Here is a 21,496-nt window from a genome sequence, read left to right as displayed (position 1 = left end):
CAGTGTTGTTTCCATTTCTTTCCTACCTAGACAGGCAAGCATCTCGGTTTTAGATGCTGCCTTGGAAGCAGGCGCAGGATGGAACCGGAAAAACAGGTTTCAGTTATAAAGGAGCCCATGTGGCCTTGCTATTTACCCCATCTTAATGTCATATACTGTGACCCTAACCCTAATAAAGTTCCCCCACCTGCCAGCATCATCCTGGCCTGGTCATGTTCTCACCTAAACTGAAATCAAGGCAGATAAGGATTAAAGAAAAGCAGTCCTGGATCGCAGGGATGGACGCAACTCCTCCCCAGAAAGTCATGAATAATCCCCCACTTATTAACAAAAATCCTCCTTTTACTCAAAGAGGACCTTCACCCTTTGCCCAGGAGAGAAGCTCATCTGTGAGCTATTTTTCATGCACAGTCGGCTCTAGGTTTTGCTCTTGGGTCCACAATTCTTCCCCAGAAAGAACTGATAACTCGGGGGTTTTGAGTATTAAGCTCACTAAGAAGATGTTCCAGTATTGAGTTGTTTGGGGAAATCCTGGGCCATCTCAGGTAGGAAAACAGTAGTTGTCTCCTCTCATCAGGAACGTGCCCATGGACGCTGGTCCATCTCTGCTCTCCGCCATCAGATCAGCGAAAAGCTGCATTTACCAGATTGTCAAGAGTCTGAAGAGCTAACTTTCTGCTCAACAAGGACGAGTTTTGTCGCCCACCGCTGACAGCAAGGCCGAATCACCTATGCAACCGCCCACAACTCTGTCCGGACCGGCCAGCGGGGCCGTAGACACCAACCAGTCTGGAGCTGGGCCATGCCTCCTTGACCTGGAGGTCCGCACTTTCATCCCCTTGCGCCTTCCCCTTTCCGGCACTCACTTTCCCTGGCCACAGCTGTTCCTCTTCCCTTTCCCAAAACCACACTCCAGTTTCCATTTCAGGCCGCAATGCCCGCAAGGGCGTCTGCGGAGCCCGCAGCACACGTGGTCCTGGAGTCACGTGCCTGGCGGTGATCACATGACGCACACGGTCACGTGCCCGCCGGCATCACGTGCCCAAGCGCGCGGGGGGCAGGGCGCAGCGCCGCTGGACGGCGCCCGCTCTCGCGAGACCTGAGAATCACGTGACGGACGGGGCGCGGTGCGGTTCACGTGACAGGCACTGCCGGCCACAGGGCGTCCTCGGTGCCGGCGCCTCAGCGGCAGGGCCTGTCGAATCGGTGGACACCGCCCTCCCGCCTCTGCCGCCGCCGCCCCGCGCCCGCTGCGGCCCCGCGCAACCGCTGTCAGCCGCCCGCTCCGGCTACGGCCGCGCCTCGCGCCATGGTGGCCCCCGGCGGTGCCCGACGGCCGCTTCTCCTGCTGCTGCTTGGTGAGGGTTGGGGGGACGTGGGGGCCGGGTCAAGGCGGGGGTCCAGGCCGGCCTCCCACTCGGAACCACTCCTGGAGGCTGGCGTGGCCCCGGCGGCCGGCTCGGGCTCGGGCTCGGGCTCGGGCTCGGGCTCGGGCTCGGGCTCGGGCGGCAGCGGCCGGGCCGGGCCGGGCCGAGGTCGCCGGCGGACACGGCCTCGCGCGCGGGCTCCCGGAGGCCTGGCGCTGGACCCGTGCGCGGGCACGCGTTTACGTGCGGGTCTTCGGCGCCTCGAGGTGTCTGTTCGAGGCCGGCTGTCGGGCTCGCCGTGCGGCTGTCCACTCAGCCCAGCCCGGCCCAGGGCCGCGGAGGACGGGGACGAGAACCGTCACAGTCCGCACGGGCGTGTGCGGCCCCGAGCCCCTTAGACGCTGGTGGGACCGGGCTCAGTAGGGGCGCCACGGCCTGCCCGTGCCTCCTCGAGACACCCGAAGTGCCGTCCACGCGTTTGGGGTTTTGTTTTTTGGTACTGGAGTTTGAACTCCAGGCCTTGCGCACAGGCGCTCTGCTACTTGAGCCACTCCACCAGCCCAGGTACTGGGGTTTGAACTCGAGGCCTTGTTGTGGTTTTACGAGTTTTAGTTCCTCGTTTTTATTCTTGCTCGTTGTGTACAATGGATTGTTTGAATTAGGAGAGGTGCGCTTCCTCTAGTGGTCACCGACCCCATGCCTTCCTTGCCCAGGGCCCCATAACGCGCCATGCGGTGTAGTTTAGAAATTAGGAGTTGCGGAAGCAAGTTTTGTCATGTCATGTTGACTGTCATTCTTCACTAGAAGAACTTACGAGGACTGGGATATAGATTGTCCCTAGCTTGCTCAAGGCCCTGGGTTCTGTCCACAGCACTGCAAAATTTTAAAAAATGAGAGCAATCTCACAAACCTTAGCATGTTCATATTTGGTTCATGTTTCTCAGGCTCACTTTTTAAATGGAGAAAAAAATCCATAATTTAAGATACTGTGGTAATTTAGAGTGCTGTAATAAGTTTTATGTTCAATCCGACTCTTAAAAGTATTTTTACAACTTGATTTAGGTCTGTCTTAAATATATTTTTTAAATGTACTAATGCACCAAAAAGATTCCTTTTTTTAAAAAACTGACTTTATTGACTCCACATGAATAATGAGGAATTGTTTAAAGCCTCCGTTTTGTTTGAATACTACATAGAAAGAACGGTCATGGACTGAAATTATTACATGAGATGACACATTTCGTAATGAGTCTCCAATATTGATGTCAACTGGATGGCTTCCTTCCCCTTTCGGACGAAGACTTGTCACTCGGGAAGTTCGAAAAGTTTTGTGCTAATTAGTGTTTGTGGGAGTTTATCAGTTATTCAGGGGAAAAGACTGGTAAATCTTCACTAGCTGTGATGTCAAAATGTTTTGTGGTCCTGTAATTTTAAATTTATGTTAGTTGGACCCACTGCAGACAGGACTTGAACTGCTCGGTTTGATTGTAGCGCCAGGTCACCTATACTGTGTTTTAGTGCCGCTGTCTCCTACTTCACCTTAGAGCCCAACCTGTGACTGGCAAATAGTAAGTGCTTGGTACCTATGTGAGCAAACGCCCAGTTTTACACCAGTGGTTCTGTTTTTTTAGGGGGCTGGAGGTGGGTAGGTGGTAGTGGATTTTGAACTCAGAGCCTCACGCTTGCTAGGCAGGTGCTCTACTACTTGAGCCACTGCTCCATCCCTGTTTTGTATTGGGTATTTTCAAGATGGGGGTCCCATGAATTATTTGTCCCGCCTGGCTTCAAACCTCGATCTGCCTGATCTCTGCCTCCTGAACAGCTAGGATTACAGGCAAGAGCCACTGGCACCCATCACAGCATGGATTCTTAACAAACATAGGCAAGATCAACATTTTAGAAATACATATACTTGTGCACTGCTGCTAGAGGTTGTGGTTCAATGTCTAGAATGGAACTTTGGTTTTTGATTTTTTTTTTTCTCATTAGAAGGTGATTATGGATTGCTTTTTAAGAAAAATGAAGCTAGGATATTTCTTTTGAAAATTATTATTTTGTGATACTGGGGCTTGAACTCAGGGCCTACATCTTGAGCCACTCCACCAATCCCTTTTTTTTGTGAATTTTTTTTCGTGATAGGGTCTGAAGGAACTGTTGGCCCCGGCTGGATGCGAACCATGATGCCTCCTGAGTAGCTAGGATTTCAGGCATGAGCCACCAGCATGTGGTGAAAATTAATTTTTTAAAGAAATGTGTTGATCCTTTTGGATAACACTCCTTCATTTTAAAAGCAAGTGTTTTGTACTCTAAAGCATGTTCCCTTACCAGTGCTGAGGCCACACACTGAAGCAAAAACTTGTACTTCTCACTTGCTTTGTGACTTTGAGCAAGTTGGTCAGCACCTCTGTGCCAGTCTCCATCTCTGCAGAAGAGAATCCATAATCTACCTATTAGGGTTGTCATGGTAATCAAATTAATTGTACAGTGCTTTGAGCAGTGCTTGTCACAAAGTAAATGTATTACAAGTCCTTGTTAAGCAGCCTGGGGTGGCACATGCTCAGTCCAAGAGTTCCAGGCCAGCCTGGCCAGTGAAAGGAGAGACACCTCCACCTCAAAAAAGAGTGCTTTCTAAATTATCTGCCTTTTTGAAATTTTGTAAGGGACTGAGGATTAAATAGTGAACCTGACTCCTATAGGAGTTGAGTACTTAAGTAATAACAGGTAACTAGTTGATACCCTGCATCACATGCTCAGCTATGCCTGAGGTGTCTGCACCCTTCCTTGCTGTTCTCAGGTACATAAACTGGGGGTCTCGGGTGGCTATTGGGCCATGGTCACAGGCTAGTAAGTGGTGAAAAAGCCCCTGGAAACTGAGGTCTCTGACTCAGAAGCATGCAGTCCTTTTAGAGAAGGGAATTCCTACAAGTAAGAGTATTTTGAAAGAATTAGCCAGAGTTCCTCTTTGTGAGCCCTGAAGAAGTGAGCACATTGGCTCCTAGGAAGAACTGCCAGAGCTAGCAGTCAGTCCATTGGCAGGCAGGTGGGGCCCTGGCAGCTGCTCCTGATACCTGTCAGATTATTGCAGACATCCTAACTAATTTCAGGAGGGTCTTGTTTATTTTTTCAAATCAATGCCACTGTTAGGAAATGATTAAAAGATTTCTGCCCATTTGCACACATTTTTCTTTTTTTTACAATCCTATGTTTTCTTTTTATTTATTTATTTATTTCGGTATTAGGGCTTAAACTCCAGGTTTTCACCTTGAGCCACTCTGCCAGCCCTTTTTTTGTGATGGGTGTTTTAGAGATAGGGTCTCTTGAGCTCTTTGCCCAAGCTGGCTTCCAACCACGATCCTCCTGATCTCTGCCTCCTGAGTAGCTAGGATTACAGGCCTGAGCCACTGGCCCCCTTATATTCTTTGTTTTTGTTTTGGGTTTTTTTTTTTTTTTTTTTTTTTTTTTTTCTTTTTACCGGCACTGGGGTTTGAACTCAGGGCCTCATGCTTGCTAGGCAAGCTCTCTTACACTTGAACCACTTTGACACCCCCCTTTTTTTTGTGATGGATTTTTCAAGATAACAGACTATTTGCTTGGGGCTAGCTTCAAACCGCAATCCTGATCTCTGCCAGTAGCTGGGATTACTGGCGTGAGCCATGTTGCCCACTACAATCCTGTTTTGACGTTCTTGTGGACATTTTTCTTTTGGGCAAAATTGTCTTCTAGTGGGCAAAGTTTCTTGTTTTAATAATCTAGAATTTCTGGGCCTCTGCAGAATTGATATGAGCATCTAGTGGTGCAGGCATTTATTTTAAATTGTTTTAGTAACACTTGATTTTCCTTCGAAAGCTCAGGCCCTTAGCATGTTCACTAAATGAAGATGTAAGTTGACAGGTTATTTAGGGTAAAGTGTTTCCTATGAAAATCCTTTGGGTCGTTAAAGAGAATTTTTTTTAATGATTTAGGAAAAACTCTGGTGCAAGTTGCTGGCCTGGGTGTGCTCCCTTGGGGCATCTTCAGCATTGGAGCTTGTGACTTCTGGGACCCTCCTGCTAAGAACATCTCAGGCCAAGCAAGGCGGGGCAGGCAGTGATCACAGCCTCACAGGGCTTAGCCTTCTGTCTGCTTAGGCTTCAGCTGTACTTGCACCTGCTCACTTGTGCGTCTGCCTGCCTCTGGCCCTGCTGTATCTCCTCTGCAGCAACACTGCACTCCTACATCTCTCACAGACAGCCTCAGAATGATTTTTCTGTTTCTTTTTTCTTGGTGGAACAAGGGTTTGAACTCAGTGCTTTGTGCTTACAAAGCAGGCATGCTACCACTTGAGCCATAATTGAAGTCTATTTGGCTTTGGTTATTTTGGAGATGGGGGCGTCTCAAGAACTATTTGCACAGGGTGGCCTAAAACCTTAATCCTCTGGATCTCAGCCTCCTAAGTAGCTAGGATTACAGGGTGCTGAGCCACTGGACCCCAGCCTCATTGTGTTGAAAAGAAATTGTGGAATCTTCTCTGTTTTTCTAAGTGTGATTTTCATTCATTGGAAATGCCTTTAGTATAATGTTGCCTGAGTATTGCAGGGGTGGATTAAAAAGCAAAGCAAAACATAATAAATTGCACAGACTTCCAGAAGCATTCCGCAGTTTGTTTCATTCTCATATAGCAGCTCTTAAGAGCATAGGCCTCTCTAAAGGAAAGGAAGGTGTCTGGAATTTCTGGTTACAGTCTTTAACTCTAGACTCAAATACTGGTTGCTCTAAAAATTTTTCATTTGTGAAAGTTCCAAGGATATAATAAATTAGGTTCATTGGAGTCCATTTAACCTTCACAGAGAAAAGGATTTTGCTTTATTTTATTTTTTTGAGACTGGATTTTCCTGTGTAGCCCAGGCTGGCATTAAAGCTGCAATCCTGCTGACTGTGTGGTCCATCCCAAGTGCTGGGATTAAAGGCTCTGGAGCTACTTGAGTGTCTTGTTTGTTTGGCGGCCCTGAGGTTTGAACTCAAGACTCAGGGCCTCACACTTGCTAGGCAGGTGCTCTTACCACTTGAACTACTCTGCCAGCCCTTTTTTTGTGATGTGTTTTTTTCAAGATAGAGTTTCAAGATCTATTTGCTTGGGGCTGCTTTGAACCTTGATCTTCTTGATCTCTACCTACCTCTTGAGTAGCTAGGATTGTAGGCATGTGCACTGGTACGTGGCTGAGAGTAGTATTTTAAATGAAAAGTTGAGTAAAAGTTAAATGAAAAGTCTCTTGGGATGCTGTTTGGGATCAGGCCACATGAATGTAAGTGCTCTTTGAGTGGGAGTACATCTTTAAACTGACTCTTCAGACCCCGGGTGTGTAAATGTCATTGGAAGGGCATGCACAGGCTTGTAGCAGCAGAGGCATGTGAGGTGACACCATGTCACTCTGGACAGTTCACAAATAGTGGCTAGCAGCTATTTGCCTTTAAAACTAGCAAAGATAGCTATTTTTGCCAATCTGTATTATAAAACTTAGGGTTTGTCAAAATACTGCTTTTCAACCTGTGATTAGATTACATTTGCTGCTAGGGATCTCAGTCAGGGTGATGGGATATTTTATAAGGAAGACAGAGAAGAAGTATTCAGCAGTGACCACTTTGTAGCCAGAAAGACTTGTGGGGAGGTCAGCCCCTTTTGGATGAATTGAGGGTGTGCCTGAGAGCGCTGAGCCTCGTGCAAATTAAATTGAATGACTTGAGCAGCATACTGAAATTGGCAGAGCTCAGATCTTTTGAGTCCATGGATTTTCTTGCCACACCAGTGGTCCATGAAAAATAAAAAAAATCAAACTTGAAATACGAGTTAAGGACCACAGTGAAAGATCCTGCATCCTCTCCCCAGGATTTTGCAGAAGGTTGGTATTTGGATTGAGTTGTGCTTTTAAAGGCCCACTGCATTTTTTTTTTTAATGTGAGACAGGTTTGAAGTCATGGTTTTACTCTTGCAAAGCAGGTGCTCTGCTGCTTGAGCCACACCTCCAGTCTATTTTGCTTTGGTTATTTTGGAGATGGGGTCTCACAGGACTGATCTCAAACTGTGATCCTCCCCATCTCAGCCTCCCAAGTAGCTAGGGTTACAGTTGAAAGCCACCATCACCCTGCTGTCCTACTGCGTTTTACAGATCCTCTGAGGAACATGGAACAGGTAGGCCTAGGGTCGACCCAGAAATTGTTGTGTAACCTCCCAATAAGTGTTCTGAAATAGAACCCTACATGGCTGTAGACCAGGTTGGGAACCAGTGGGTGGGTGTTGAGATAACAATTTCAGGATAGTGCCCAGGAGGGACAGAACACCAAGTGGAGCATCATCTGTACTTGGCCTGTCTAGCCTTTTTGGGGTGGGTTGGGGGTATGGGACTGGGCCTTGAACTCAGGGTTTTGCACTTGCAAAGCAGGCATTCTATTGTTTGAGCCACATCTCCAATCCACTTTTTTCTGGTTATTTTGGAAGTGGGGTCTTGTGAACCATTTGGCCAGACTGGTGTTGAACCTGCATCCTCCCAGTCTCAGCCTCTCAAGAAGCTAGGATTACAGGTATGAGCCACTGGCAGTGGGCCTGTCTACCTCAGCGGAGTTTCCAATAAAATCCATTACTGCTCCAGTTGCAGAAAACAAACACCCATTTGTACTTTAAAAATGTATATGAGGGCTGGCAGAGTGGCTTATGCAGTAAGAGCACCTGCCTAACAATCATGAGGCCTTGAGTTTAAACCTCAGTTTTGCCAAAAAAAAAAAAAAAGTTATATGACTGACTGACTGACTGTTTACTGAAATTGGCAGGCCTTGTGCATGGTGCCTCCACAGTGTTTGTGGTGAAAAATGGTAATGGGACAGCTTGTATAATGGCCAACTTCTCTGCTGCCTTCTGGACAAGCTATGAGACCGGCCATGGCTTTCAGGTAGGAAACACCTGCTTCACCTGTGTGTGATTGTCCTTTGAAAAGTTGCTGTGCTTTAACGTGACTGTTCTTTGTGTGTAATTCCTTCTAGGATCACCAGGACTCACGCCTTCATCTGTATCCTAGACACAGTCACCACACACAAGCCACTTGTTTTGGCTTCCACTGTTTTAGCATGAATATTTCCCAGCTTTCCTCATAGTTCTTTCACAATCCCAGCGCAGCATTTGTCTGTGTTCCTCATCACAATTTGTTCAGCACTCCCCAACAGTGGCTCTGATCTCTTGCATGTAGAGGACCATAAGCACTGTAGTGCTATGGTTACAGTGTTCTTGGAGGTTCTGTTAACACAACTTTGTTCCTGTGGATAAGCGAGGCTTTTTGTACCTCCAGATTTCCAGCAGATGGGTAGCATGTGCTTGTCATGCTTCCTCCTTGATTGCCTGTTAGTGGACATTTCACATCCTCATTGTGTAAATTTACTCTTAAGCACATCACTCAACCACATTTTATTCTCAGTTCTTAGTTGGAATTGCCATTTCTCCTCACACACCCCCATTTCAGCAGCACTCAGCCCTTTGCTAGAGGGCCGGGGGTGGGGGACCTGCAGAAAGATCGCCATTATGGAGAGCATTCTGGACCCTGTGCTGCTGCTTCCCTGGTTTTAGTTCATTTGCATAGTCTCCATGTAAACAATTCTGTCAAAGAAGAAAACTGGAAAGGTGCTGTTTTCTAAAAAAACATCTCAAATTATAAATGCTTGTCCACACACTTTTTATTTAATTTCTACTCTGCTTTTTGGAGATGTAGTCTCACAAATAATCTGCCCATCTCAGCCTCCCAAGTAGCTAGGATTATAGGCATAAGCCACCAGTTGTCACCTTTAATCCTCTCTTTTTGTGTTTTGTTTCAGGGGCTGGATTTTTTTAAAACAATTAGTTGTTAGATATTAATTATGTGGTACAAATAGGATCATCCGTAAGCAATCACGTGCTTTATATTTTCACAGCTCATTCCTTTCTCACCTTTCACAGTTTTGTGTTTATTAGGACATTAGTGTAAGGTCTCACCACAGCTACTTAACAGCTCGGTTCATTAGTGGCTATTAGTGTTTTTCCAGTTGTTTGCTTTGGTTTATTACAACAGTAAATTGCAACAGTTCCGCAGTAAACACCTTCTTTGTTTAAAGAGACTTTCTCTTTTGTTTATTTTGTTGTTGTTTTGAGACAAATCTTGGTATATAGCCCAAGCTGGCTTAGAGCTCTTGATCCAGGCATGTGTCCCTGTGCCAGCCTAGAGACATTCTTTTTTTTTTTTTCTTTTTTTTTTTTGGCAGTACTGGGTCTTGAACTCAGGACTTAACATGTTGAGCCACTCCACCAGCCCTTTTTTTATGAAGGGTTTTTTTGAGATAGGGTCTTGTGAACTGTTTGCCCTGACTGGCTTGGAGATATTCTTTAAATAAACATTTTTATAGCAAAAGAGTAGTGTTAGCTTTTTCAAATGTAACAAATATATAGCTGGTCCTCATGCCCTTATAGATCAAATTTCAAGTCACTAGTTCCAAGGTAACTTTTGATTTTGTTATAAATTAAAATTATTTTAATAGAAGTTTAATTTTTACCTGAAAATTGAATCACCTTTCTCCTAGACTCAGTTTACTTTTCAGTCTATTACTGACATGTAATAATACCGACCCTTTTGTGGGTTTTGTTACTTATATTAAAAATGAATACTCTATAAAAATATAGAGTAACTACAGCCAACATAATTTACTATGTATTTCAAAATAATAGCATTCAGAGGTTCCCAACCAATAAAAAAAATAAATGTTTGAGGAGACAGAAATGCTGATTGCCCCGATTTGATCATTACACGTTGTATACATGTATTGAATTGCACTGTGCCTCACAAACTTATAACAAATACTGTATCAAGTGAAATATGTTTTAGATGAATATGTTGAGGTTGCTCTGAGATGGAACTGAGTTAACCCCTAGTTGTCTCAGACTTACAGAGATGTCTTTCTTTGGTTAATAACCTACATTCTTAAGAGTTTCTGTTGCAATGTGTTTGTTCTAGAATGCAACCTTTGACCTGCCATCCTCTGCAGAAGTACTGAATAGCAGCTCTTGTGGTGGAGAAAATGCTTCCAACCCCAGCCTCGCCATTGCTTTTAGAAGCGGATTTTTGCTGACCCTCAATTTCACAAGGAATGCAACACGCTACCGTGTGCAGCTCATGCATTTTGTTTATAACTTGTCAGACACGCACCTTTTCCCCAATGCAAGCTCCAATGGTAAGAACCAGAGTTGACCACTGTGAAGAGTATTGGAAGATTGTCTTAAACTGCTAAGTACACAAGTAGTTCAGTTATGTTTTTTGTTTTCTTGTATTTTTGAAAATACTTTATTTGTTTGTTTTTGGATACAGGAAGCAAGACCGTGGAGTTCATAACTGACATCAGGGCAGACATAGACAAAAAATACCGATGTGTCAGCGCCACCCAGGTCCACATGAGCAACGTGACCATCACACTCCGTGATGCCACCATCCAGGCCTACCTGTCAAACAACAACTTCAGCGAGGGAGGTGAGGTGCTGGCCTGACCCATGGCCAGGTGATGGCTCTGTGTGCAGAAGTGTTCCCACTAGAACCGTCTATTAGACCTTTTCCCTTTATAGTAGGTGACCTCTGCAGATGATATGGGCACTCCCCCCACCCCAGAGTTGGAGTTAACCCAGGGCCTTCTGTATACTAGACGAGCACTGTACCACTGAGCTACACAAGAGACATCTTGATTAAAAGGGTAAACATTGGCATGAAATAAGCCAGGCACAGAAGGGCAGTGCTGCATGGTCTCGCACATGGAATCTGAAAGAGTTGATCTGGAAATTGATCGTAGGGTAGGGGGGTGCCAGGACTGAGGTGGGGGTGTTGAGGAATGGCAAAAAACAGGACGATTCAGCTGGATAGGAAAGAGAGTTCTAGAGGCTTGTTCAGCAGCATGGTGACTACAGTGATTGTTGAACATTGCTGAGAGGATAACTTGTAAGTGTTCTCACCACAAAAGATATGAGGTATTCGAAGTGATTCCTCTGTTAATTTGCTTGTTAGCCATTCTGCAACATGTGCATGTTTCTAGTACATGGTAAATACACACTTTTTTCCCTCCCTGTAGTGCTGGGGATGAAATCCAGAACCTCATGCATGCTAGGCAAGTGCTACATTGTTGAGCCGAGTCCCAGTCCCACAATTTTTACTTGTTAGGGAAAGGGGGCAGAAAGGCAAAGCAGATAAAACCTTACCTATGTTGTCCCCTTCTGACAGGGCCGATGGGATCAGGCTCCCAGGTCTCTCCCTTCAAACCAGGCAGCCCACAGCAGGGGCAGAAGGAACAGCATTGCCTTTGTGACCTCTGACCCCTGACCTTCTGGCAGGAGCCCAGCCCTCCTCACTCACTAGTGTCCACAAGGTACTTGTGAAATAGTAGCAGCCTGTCTTTGAAGGTTGTTGGAATTAAGGAGGAAATTTATACAAAGTATTGATCTCCTTTTAGGGCAAAGAGTAGCAAAGAAATTTTACTCTTCTCTTTCATTTGTTCCCCCACCACTACCTTTTTGCCTCAAGTCGTTTTTACTATTAAGAAAATTCTGCCCAAATTCTACCAGTTAGGTCAGAAATCATGGTCATTGTTTAGAAGGTTGAGGGTGTGTGATTTGCATGAGGGTGAGCTTACTGGCACACAGGAGTGTTTAAAGATGCTGCAGCTTACCATAGTCTCAGACCTGCCTGCTCCTCAAGAGCATGTGGAGGCTCTGAGGTGACTTGGGAGGGGGCTAACATAATGGCTAATTGTACTGCTGTTTGGAGTTAGTCATCATCCCGCTCACGGTGTGCCGGGCACACTATAGCACTGGCCCTGTCCTGCACACCCAAGGTAAAAAAAAAAAAAAAAATTGAGTCTTTGCTCCCATTTCCTGAGTAGGAACAGGAGATTCCCCCTCCACCACCACCATACACATATACTTCTTCCTACTTTATCCTGCTAATCCTGCTAGACTAAAGTAAATCTTTACTAAAACTTCAAAAAAAAAAAGAATATTTGATGGCACATGAAAATGACTATAAAATTTAGTGTCTGAGGGCTGGAGGCATGGCTCAAGTGGTAGTGCTTACATATCAAGCATGAAGACCTGAGTTTGAATCCCAATAAGTTTAAAAAAAAATCAGTTTAAGTATTTTCCAGTTAATCAGCTTTTTTAGTAACAATGGCAGAACCCTTGTGAGAACCACAGCCTGAAGGCTGAAATATTTACCGTCTGTGGCTTTACAGAAAGTTTGCTGAGCTCTCAGCCAGTGGCTGAGAGAGTAACAGAGCCAAGGCTAAAAGAAGCCCTAGCCCAAAAACTAGGCATAATCGGGAGAAATAGGGACTTCACTGGGAGCCTCTGAAGGAAGCTAACGTGCCATGTCCTTTTACAAACTGTACTGCATCTGATTTTCAGCACTAGCCCCTGGAAGTTGTGGCAATGGTCCCTTACCCAGAGTCAACCTGAGCCTCTCACTGCTTCCCTGCCACCTCTTTTCAGTCCAGCCTGGAGCTGTGTCTGCTTGGTGGGGAGGACAGGCATGGGCCACATGTGTTTGAGGTGGCCTCAGCTGTACAGTGACAGCTGTTTGTCTGGAGCATGGGTGTTCACTGGGCTCAGGCAACCCAACAGTCTGCGTGTGGGCTGTCCCCATTCTCTCCAGTCTGAAGAGTAGAGGAAGCAAACACTGCCAGAACCTGGGAACCAGAATCTGGCCTGTTGACCTCATCCAGTTTTGTTGCTGCAGGGCCTACATATAGTTACCACATGGCTCACTATTTGATTTCACTGTCCTGGGCACTGGACACAGTGTGGCCCACTCCTGCTTCTCAGCTCTCAGGGCCTGGAGATAAGGGGTTGCATGAAGGTTGACTGATGAGTTGAGGAGAGCCCTGAAATCATGGCCTCTTTTCTCTGGACTAAAAAATGGAGATGCAACAGACAGGCTCACTGGTTTCTAAGGGTAATAATTACTTTTAAGGGAAGTTTTTTAGAATGGTTGTAAGTTCATAACAAAGTTGAGTGGCTGACTGTGATACTACCCCCTGGAGGCAGCCAGTGGCATAGCGTCATGAGGAGATTGGGCTTCCAAACTCTGCTTAGTGATCATTTGGATCTCTGCTGTGGTCCCCGTCCCTCTCTGTCCATCAGGTTGTTCATCAGAAGCCTGGTTTCACTGTTCACCTGTCTTCTAAGATGGTTGGTTTGGTTTTGTTCAATCTGCAGATAACATGTGCTTTGGAAAGGAGAACACCTTGTTTGTAAAGTCTAGTGGGTGGCAGGGGATTTGGAACTCATCCTAAAGCTTCCCTGTGTATATTCAGTAGAAGCCAGAGCTTCCCGTTGTAGGCCATCAGGGGCAAAAGGGGCGAGATGAAGTCACAGTGAGCTGTCCTCTTTACTAGAAGGAAGGAGCCCTGGGTCTTTTGAAAACCATCTGTCTGTGGAGTTCCATCCTTTATAGTAATTCCTTACCAGTCAGCCTCTACTAAGCACAACAAAACACAGGCAGGGATGTTGCTCAGTGGTACAGGGAGTGCTAGCTAGCATGCAAAATATGTGAGGCCCTGGGTTTGGTCTCCAGCATCAAAAAGAAAAATATTTTTAGCTATATACAGTGGCTGATACCGCTAATCCTAGCTACTCAGGAGGCGGAGATCTGGAGGATTGCACTTCGAGGCTGGCCTAGGCAAAAAGTTTAGGAGACCCCATCTGAACCAATAAAAGTTAGGCACTGTGCCTATTATACCAGCTACACCGGAAGTATAAATAGGATTGTGGTCCAGGCTAGCTTGAGCATAAATGTGAGCCTCTATTTGAAAAATATCTCCAGCAAAAAGGGCTGGGGATGTGGCTCAAGTGGTAGAATGCCTGCCTAACAAACATGAGGCCCTGAGTTCAAATCCCTGGTCCTAACAGTAGTTGAAGGAATGTGTTTCATATAAATCAGTGATTATCTTGGCTCCCTTCTCTCATGCCCAGTAGAGTTTTTGTTTCTTACATGCATGTGCTTTTTTGTTGTTTGTGAGACAGGGTCTCACTTAGCAGCCCAGGCTGGCCTGGGACTCTCGGTCCTTCTGCCTCTGCCTCCTGAGTGCTGGGATTAGGGCATGTCCCACCTGACTTAGAGTTTTTAATCAGAGGAGTTACAGGCGAGGGAGGCTTCTGTGACCCATTTGTCAGTAGACGGCAGTGACTATAGCCAGGAAGCCTTGTCCATCTTGCCTTCTGATACAGTGTCAGACCACTTAAGAGGAAATAAAGCATGAGTCAAGGTTGAGCTGACTTCCTATCTGCCTTGTTGAAAATAGGCATCTTCTCTCCCAAGTGTCTTTAGAGCCAGGTGGCAGTACTCTCTCTGGGTGGACTGCGGGTAGTCTTCCTGAACTCCAGCAGCCAGGTCTCAAGGTTACATTCCAGCCAGTTGTCTGGCTTCACGGTTCTTGATACTTGGGTTCTTGGTGAATGAATCAGTGTACTCTTCTGTGACCATGAAAAGTTAAAATAAAAACCACTTTGAATATAGGTTATCATAAATCTCATTTTCCATCCAATTTGGAGGCAGTAATTTTTTTCATTCTTTAGGAACAAGAGTCTCATTCCTAATCTAGCCTGAGTTGAGTATCAGCTCTTGCCATTTGAAATTCTTTTGATTACCATGTACAGGTTTTATGACTTCTGCTGCTGCCAGGAGATGGTTTAAGACCTTCGAAGCACATGAGCTGTTGAAAAGCCTGAGTCTGGGAGGATGCCCAGTCACACCCCCCTTTCCCTGTTTCCTTGGTGGAGAGGACTGGGTGTACCTGTAGCTTCCCTTGGGTCCCAAGTTGCAGAAGCTTCTGTGACAGCACCACCCCATGGCATGCTTTGTGTGTTTCATCTGTGACTATTTCCTTTGGATGATGAACCCTCTGCAGGAAGGTCTTTGGTAGGCAGAGTGTGAGGTTTAGAATTTAGAATAAGGAGAGCATTGTAACCCATGGATTATTATAGAGTCCAGTGTTTTGTACAGCTCTTAACACCAACCTGCAGCTCTGTCTAAGGATGAGTGAGTACTGATTGTCAGTGTGTCTCCAGTTGGCCTCAGCCCCATGGTGTCTGCTCTGCCACATAACCACCCAAGGTTAAGATCACTCTACAGAACTCTACAGTTACTCTGGGCCATGCTGTCTGGAAAGTTTTATGGTGAGGAGGGAGCACAAGGGGAGAGGGCATGCAGGTGAGCCCTAATCTAATTCTAATCTGGGTGGAGTTTGAAGGCAGGAGTTGGCAGCTGGGACAGAGCTGAAATGAAAACTTCATCTTAGCTCTGAGTCAAAAATAAAGAAGTGATTTCAGGACATTCCACAGCAGGTTCCCTGTGGACATGGTCTGTGACTGAACCTAGCAGAAATATGAAAGAATTGAATTGCATGGAATATGATGTATAAATTGTATTCCAAACTTCTTGATTTTGATCTACAGCAATGAGACAAAAGAACCTAATTTGAGGCGATAGAGCCTTGATGTTTGAACATCATTCCTTTGCTCCTAAGCAAACTCTTCACTCTTCTCCTGCTTTGGGTTATTTGCCTTGGTGTTCAACATGCATTGCTGTGAACCACTTGGTGGGTCAAATTCTGAGGAACATGTCCTCTCTGTGTGACACTCCATCCCATTGTTCTTTGGAGACTCCCTTGTCCCCCACTTCTGGATTGTGTTCTGCTATTGGTGTCCTCACCACCACACACACACGCACGCACGCACACGCGCACACACACAGTGCCCTCTCCCTGCAGGAGGATGCTTGCTTGTGCCCTCATTACAATTCTGCAGCAGCTAGCCTGCCTGTTCATCATGGAGGCTGCTTGCCCCATATTGCCCCAGGCTCTGGCGTACCCTACGGGATAGTCCTAGGATGTGGTCAGTGTCTGTGTTCTTACACTGCTCCACCTGGCTGGAGCCAGTGTATCAAGGACCTCTTCCTCCTTTGTGATCTTGATAGCACTGTGGTTGGCATATGACAATTCAGAGTGCTTCCTTCCCCTGGCCTCACTGTACAAGATTTGTTACGAAAAGAAGGCACAGGGGGCACTGCCCAGCCCTTCTTTGGAAGGGGGCTGTCCCGCTGCCTAGGCTGAGCCAATAACATGCAGGTGTTGAGGAGGTAGACACAGGTGACAGAGGATATTCTGGGTCCCCCATCCATGCCAACTGGAGCCAGCTGTTCGAGTGACCTGGCCTCTGTCCTGTGCTTCTAAGAAGGCAGGAACTCATTCTGAGGATGGAGAGAGTCACACTGCACAAGGGAGAGGGCCTACAGTGAATTGAGAGAGATGGGTGGATATTTTCAGTTCTGAGTTTGTACTTAGGCCACTGATGACTACAGCAAGCTGGACTTCCTTCCACCACCTTCTCCACTGTGCCTGCAGAGACACGCTGCAAGCAGGACATGCCTTCCCCAACCACAGTGCCTCCTGTGCCACCCAGACCTGCTCCAACAGCTGGGCCCATAAACCCTTCTGTGTCCAAGTACAACGTGAGTGGTGACAACGGGACCTGCCTGCTGGCCAGCATGGGACTGCAACTCAACATCACGTACATTCAGACGGACAACACGGTAGGAAGGCAGTAGGGGAGGGGGTCATCAAAGAGGCGTTATCACTGCAAGTCAGTACTTCGTGCAGTCAGTCACTCAGCAGAAGCCAGTACGGGTCTTCACTCAATGTGCACGACTCACCAGAGCACTGTGTCCTCCCAGTGCTTGGTCTGTGTTCCTGACCCAGCATGTGGGGCTATGGTGGACAGTCCCATCTGCACAGGTCTCATTTGGTGCCTTACAGGAAAAGTGTGGTCATCCCTGATGGAGCAATAAAATTTCCTTAAGCTTTTATCATTTTTACACTTTTTTTCTGAAATAGTGTCTCTCTCCTAATAGTACCAGCATCTGGGGCTGAGAGAAAGCGTGGGGGGTGAGTTTTAGAGTGTGCAGCTGGCCAGGCATGGCTGTTTGCACCTGGAGGCTGAAGTGGAAGGACCCCTTGAGGTTGGGGGGAGGCTGGGGAGGATCAGAGTTCATGCATGCCCTATGTGGGGTGCAGCATCTGAAAAAGTTGGAAGCAGCAGGATGGCATTAGGGAACCTGGAAATGCCCCAGTGTGGGTCAGTGTTTTCTGGTAATTGTTTAGCGTGGATGTCCATGCACTTACGGTTTCCCTTTCCCCAGAGAGTGGGGTTCAGATCCCGAAGGACTGATAAGTACACTGATTGGTGTGCTTATCTTTTTTTTTTTTTCTTTTTTGGTGGGACTGGGGTTTGAACTCAGGGTATCACACTTGTACAGCAGGCACTCTATGGCTTGAGCCACGCCTCCAGTCCATTTTGCTCTGGTTATTTTGGAAATGGGATTTCACAAACTGTTTCCCTGGGCTGGCCTCAAACCAAGATCCTCCCAATCTTAGCCTCCCAAGTAGCTAGGATTATAAGCATGAGCCACCAGCACCCAGCTGTGCTTTTCTTTCTAGTTGACTTTATTTTTTGGTGAGGGGGGATGGGTAGTTTGAACTCAGGGCAGCTTCTCTCACCAGCCCTGCTTTCCTTTCTAGTCTGTGGTCAGAGTGTTAAACATCAACCCAAACACCACCAATTTCACCGGAAGCTGTGGTCCCCGTCTGGTGACCCTGGAGCTGCAGAATGAGGCCATTTTCCTGCTTTTCGAGTTTGGAATGGTGAGGCGCCTTCTCTTCTGTCATGCTGGGCATATTCGCTGAGGGCTTCTTGCCACCTTTGGGACCACTGTTCTTGCTTCCTGAGGAATCCATGGCTATAGGTTGGGCAGACATGAGCTAGAGTGAACAGGGTAGAACCGTCACAGCTCTGCCTCAGCAAGGAAACTGCTCGCTCTTTTTTTGCCCACCTTGTCTAGAGGAAGGGCCTATGTAGGCTGAACAGTTGGGGTGGCTGCAGAGAGTAGAAAGTGACAAGGGGCAGCCCCAATCCTGTCGGCACAGGGAGCCAGGTGGTACCCAGGCTTCTGCATTTCCTGGGGTCACACACTGCACTTTCTTGCTCAGTACCAGAATCTTTATGTCCTGTGCCATCTTCTGGGAAGAACCGTGTGCACAGTTAGTGACTGTTAGTTGTAAACACCATCTGTAAATACATTTATTTGTGTGATGCTCACACATGCTAGACAAGCGCTCTGTCACTGAACTACACCACCATCCCATGTAGATATTTTTATATGCTCTGAAAATGAGCTGAGTAACTTGGGTTTCTTGCAGTAGATCTTAACTTTACTGTACATTCAGAAAGGGCTTACTCAATATGGCTGCTGCCGTCCCAGTTTCAGTGGGGAATCGGAACTAGTCAAAATTTGTGCTCCCAGAAGACACCATGCCCCATATGGATAGGAAGTTGTACTGCTTGTCCTAAGGCTAGAAGCATGGGCCATGTTGACCACCAGCTGCCTGTGCTGTGTGTAGGGCAAAAGTCCAAGTGGTTAAGGATTGTCTCCTGCTCTTTCAGAATGCAAGTTCTAGCCGGTTTTTCCTGCAAGGAATCCAGTTGAACATGACTCTTCCTGATGTTAGAGGTGAGATCCCACAAATCACATGAACAACCCCTCCACCGCCCGTGGTGACTCTTGGTGCTCAAACTCTTCTCTGCCTTCCAGAACACACATTTCGAGCTGCCAACAGCTCACTGAGAGCCCTGCAGGCCACTGTCGGGAACTCATACAAGTGCAACACCGAGGAACGCCTGTATGTCACCCCAGCATTCTCCCTCAACATCTTCAGCGTGTGGGTGCAAGCTTTCAAGGTGGAGGGAGACAGGTTTGGGTCTGGTGAGTAGCGCCAAGAGCACATCTACAGTGGTGTGAAGGCAGGTGCCAGCTGGCAGGGATACTCCCTTTCCTCTGCAAAGACCTGTCCTCCTTTCACCATGAGGTTCAGAAGGGCCTGCATTGGGGCACAGCACACCCATTGAGGCAGTAATGTTTAGGACCTGTGGGAAGCTCTCCAGTGGAAGAGGTGTTTCAGTGGGGCCCTGACCTGGGTGCAGCACAGCTGACCAGTCTTGTCCATTCTAATCTGGGAAGAGCGCACCTGTGATCTCCCAGCCACATGTCTCTGTATGGCTTCTCTCAGGGACAGTAAACTGGAAGTAGTCTTCCATCTGCCTCATCCTTTTCCTCTGGCTGAGTAGGACAACCTGGGGAGGGCAGGTGCTGTGGTGAGCGGCACGGTGTCATGTGTCTTGCAGTGGAAGAGTGTCTGCTGGATGGGAACAACATGCTGATCCCCATTGCCGTGGGTGGCGCCCTGGCGGGGCTGGTCCTCATCGTGCTCATCGCCTACCTCATCGGCAGGAAGAGGAGCCACGCTGGCTACCAGACCATCTAGCCTGGCGGATGCTCCACGGACACACGGGGTCTGTGCTCATGTCCCCGCTCTTAGATCGCTGAGGAGGGGAGGCACACTTTCTGCAAACTGTTTTCAAATCTGCTTTATAAAATGTGAAGTTCATCTTGCAACATTTACTATGCACAAAGGAGTAACTATTGAAATGACGGTGTTAATTTTGCTAACTGGGTTAAATATTTTGCTAACTGGTTAAATGTTAATATTACCAAAGTAGAACTCTAAGGAGGGCAAGAATGCTTTTCTGAATTGGCACAGGCTCCACTTTCATTCGGCGTTTTAAGATTTGGTGTTTGGTTTCTTCATTCTTTACTCAGATTTAAGCCTTACAAAGGGAATCTCTGGTCTGCACACTGGGTACATTAGGCTGTCATGCTTAAGAAACTAAAGGCAGTACAGCAGGAAAATCCTACCCCAGAAGTGCTCTGAGGTGAGCATCTGGATGCTCAGAATGCTGTCAGGTCAGGAGAGCCTGGCCCACGTTGCAGGGGCCAGCGTCCATCTGGGGCGTGACCATCATTGTTTTCCATGCTCTGCCAGCCAAGAGCCACACTTTTCTAAGTATAGAAGGGGCGTTATTTCTATTTACTTTTTGTAAAGTGGTTTCCAGTCTTCTGTCGGCATTCGGGGTGACCCTGTTTCTGCACTGTGTACAATAATAGATTCACTTTGCTGATGTAGCTACCGCGGTGGGGTGGGCTGGACACTGAGGACCAGCTCACATGTAACGCATTGCCTGTAACAGTGCTAATAAAAAGTCTCCTTCTTTGTCTGTCTGGACCTTGTGCTTTTGTCAGCCCCTGAGAGCCCATGGTGGGATAATGCTGATGGTGTGTCCAGTGTGTCCTTGGGGATCTCTGGTCATGGGAGTTCAGTCCATGGAGGGAGTGAGTGCATTGCTGTAGCCGGCCTTCTAGGCAGCAATTTGAGAACAGTGGGTGTCCCTTGGGGTGGGTCTTCACTGGGGCCAGTATGCCACGATTGTGGTTTCTGCCATGCCACACACACTGAATGTGGACTGTGGGGACAAGAATCTGATACTCAGTGTTTCCTCGCAGCGCTGACCACCCTCCTGCCCATTCATCACAGCGCAGGCCTCCCAGAGGTCAATGGGCAGGTCTGACCCCTCCCAAAGCTGTGTAAAAAAGCCTGAGAACCTCATGCCTAAAACTCATCACAGTTGCCTGCAGTCAGAAAGACCTGTCAGGACTGGGGACATAGCTTCAGCGGTAGAGCACTTGCCTAGCATGTGCAAGACCCTGGGTTCAATACAGAGAACTGCAAAAAAACAGTCTGCCATGGAGAGAGGACTGCTCTGAGGCCTTCAGCACTGGGTGGATTGTACAGGCTTGGGTGCCAAGGGGTGGCATCTCTAGAATTGCCAGCAGCCTGAAGACACAGCAGCAGTAGGTCCGGGTGGGCACACAGACATCACCTCCCCAGTGTGAACAGTACAGGTGAGTCTGTCCCATGCGCCCAACTGGCACTGAGCAACTGGTTTTGTGCAGGTCTGTAGACCAGGACTTGCAGCATGGTTGCAAAGCAGCCTTTGGAAAGATTCCCGTGGGGTGCCAAGTGCACCTGCAGGGGCAGCAGTTCTGAGGACCTGGGCTAAGCCTGGGAAGAGACCTGTGATCCAGCATGTGACGGGGCCTATCCCTAAAGATGGTGCTGCAGGAAGCCAGCCCCCACCTACGTAGAAGGAGCCTAAGGGA

The 21,496-nt window shown here is 47.3% G+C and overlaps 1 protein-coding gene across 1 annotated transcript; it reads left to right on the top strand.

Moving 5' to 3' along the window:
* Nucleotides 1-1,148: 1,148 nt before the first annotated feature.
* Lamp1 (lysosomal associated membrane protein 1) lies at nucleotides 1,149-20,549 on the top strand. The gene is made up of 9 exons (XM_020164493.2): nucleotides 1,149-1,358; nucleotides 8,169-8,287; nucleotides 10,370-10,586; nucleotides 10,721-10,879; nucleotides 16,791-16,978; nucleotides 17,964-18,086; nucleotides 18,886-18,952; nucleotides 19,034-19,204; nucleotides 19,624-20,549. The coding sequence occupies exons 1-9, from the start codon at nucleotides 1,310-1,312 to the stop codon at nucleotides 19,761-19,763; spliced, it is 1,233 nt and encodes a 410-aa protein (XP_020020082.2). The 5' UTR covers nucleotides 1,149-1,309; the 3' UTR covers nucleotides 19,764-20,549.
* Nucleotides 20,550-21,496: the final 947 nt, after the last annotated feature.

The sequence above is a fragment of the Castor canadensis genome, chromosome 10 (assembly GCF_047511655.1).
Source record: "Castor canadensis chromosome 10, mCasCan1.hap1v2, whole genome shotgun sequence".
Taxonomy (NCBI): Eukaryota; Metazoa; Chordata; class Mammalia; order Rodentia; family Castoridae; genus Castor; species Castor canadensis.
The sequence above is the reverse complement of the archived record's forward strand: the minus strand, read 5'-3'. Positions and strand labels throughout refer to the sequence as shown.

Bases quoted from the DNA above. Each gene is read 5' to 3' on its own strand.
- Lamp1 (XM_020164493.2), top strand. From the start codon at position 1,310: ATGGTGGCCCCCGGCGGTGCCCGACGGCCGCTTCTCCTGCTGCTGCTT. The intron at 1,359-8,168 runs GTGAGGGTTGGG...TGAAATTGGCAG, and splicing joins GCTTCTCCTGCTGCTGCTTG to GCCTTGTGCATGGTGCCTCC. The intron at 18,087-18,885 runs GTGAGGCGCCTT...CTGCTCTTTCAG, and splicing joins TGCTTTTCGAGTTTGGAATG to AATGCAAGTTCTAGCCGGTT.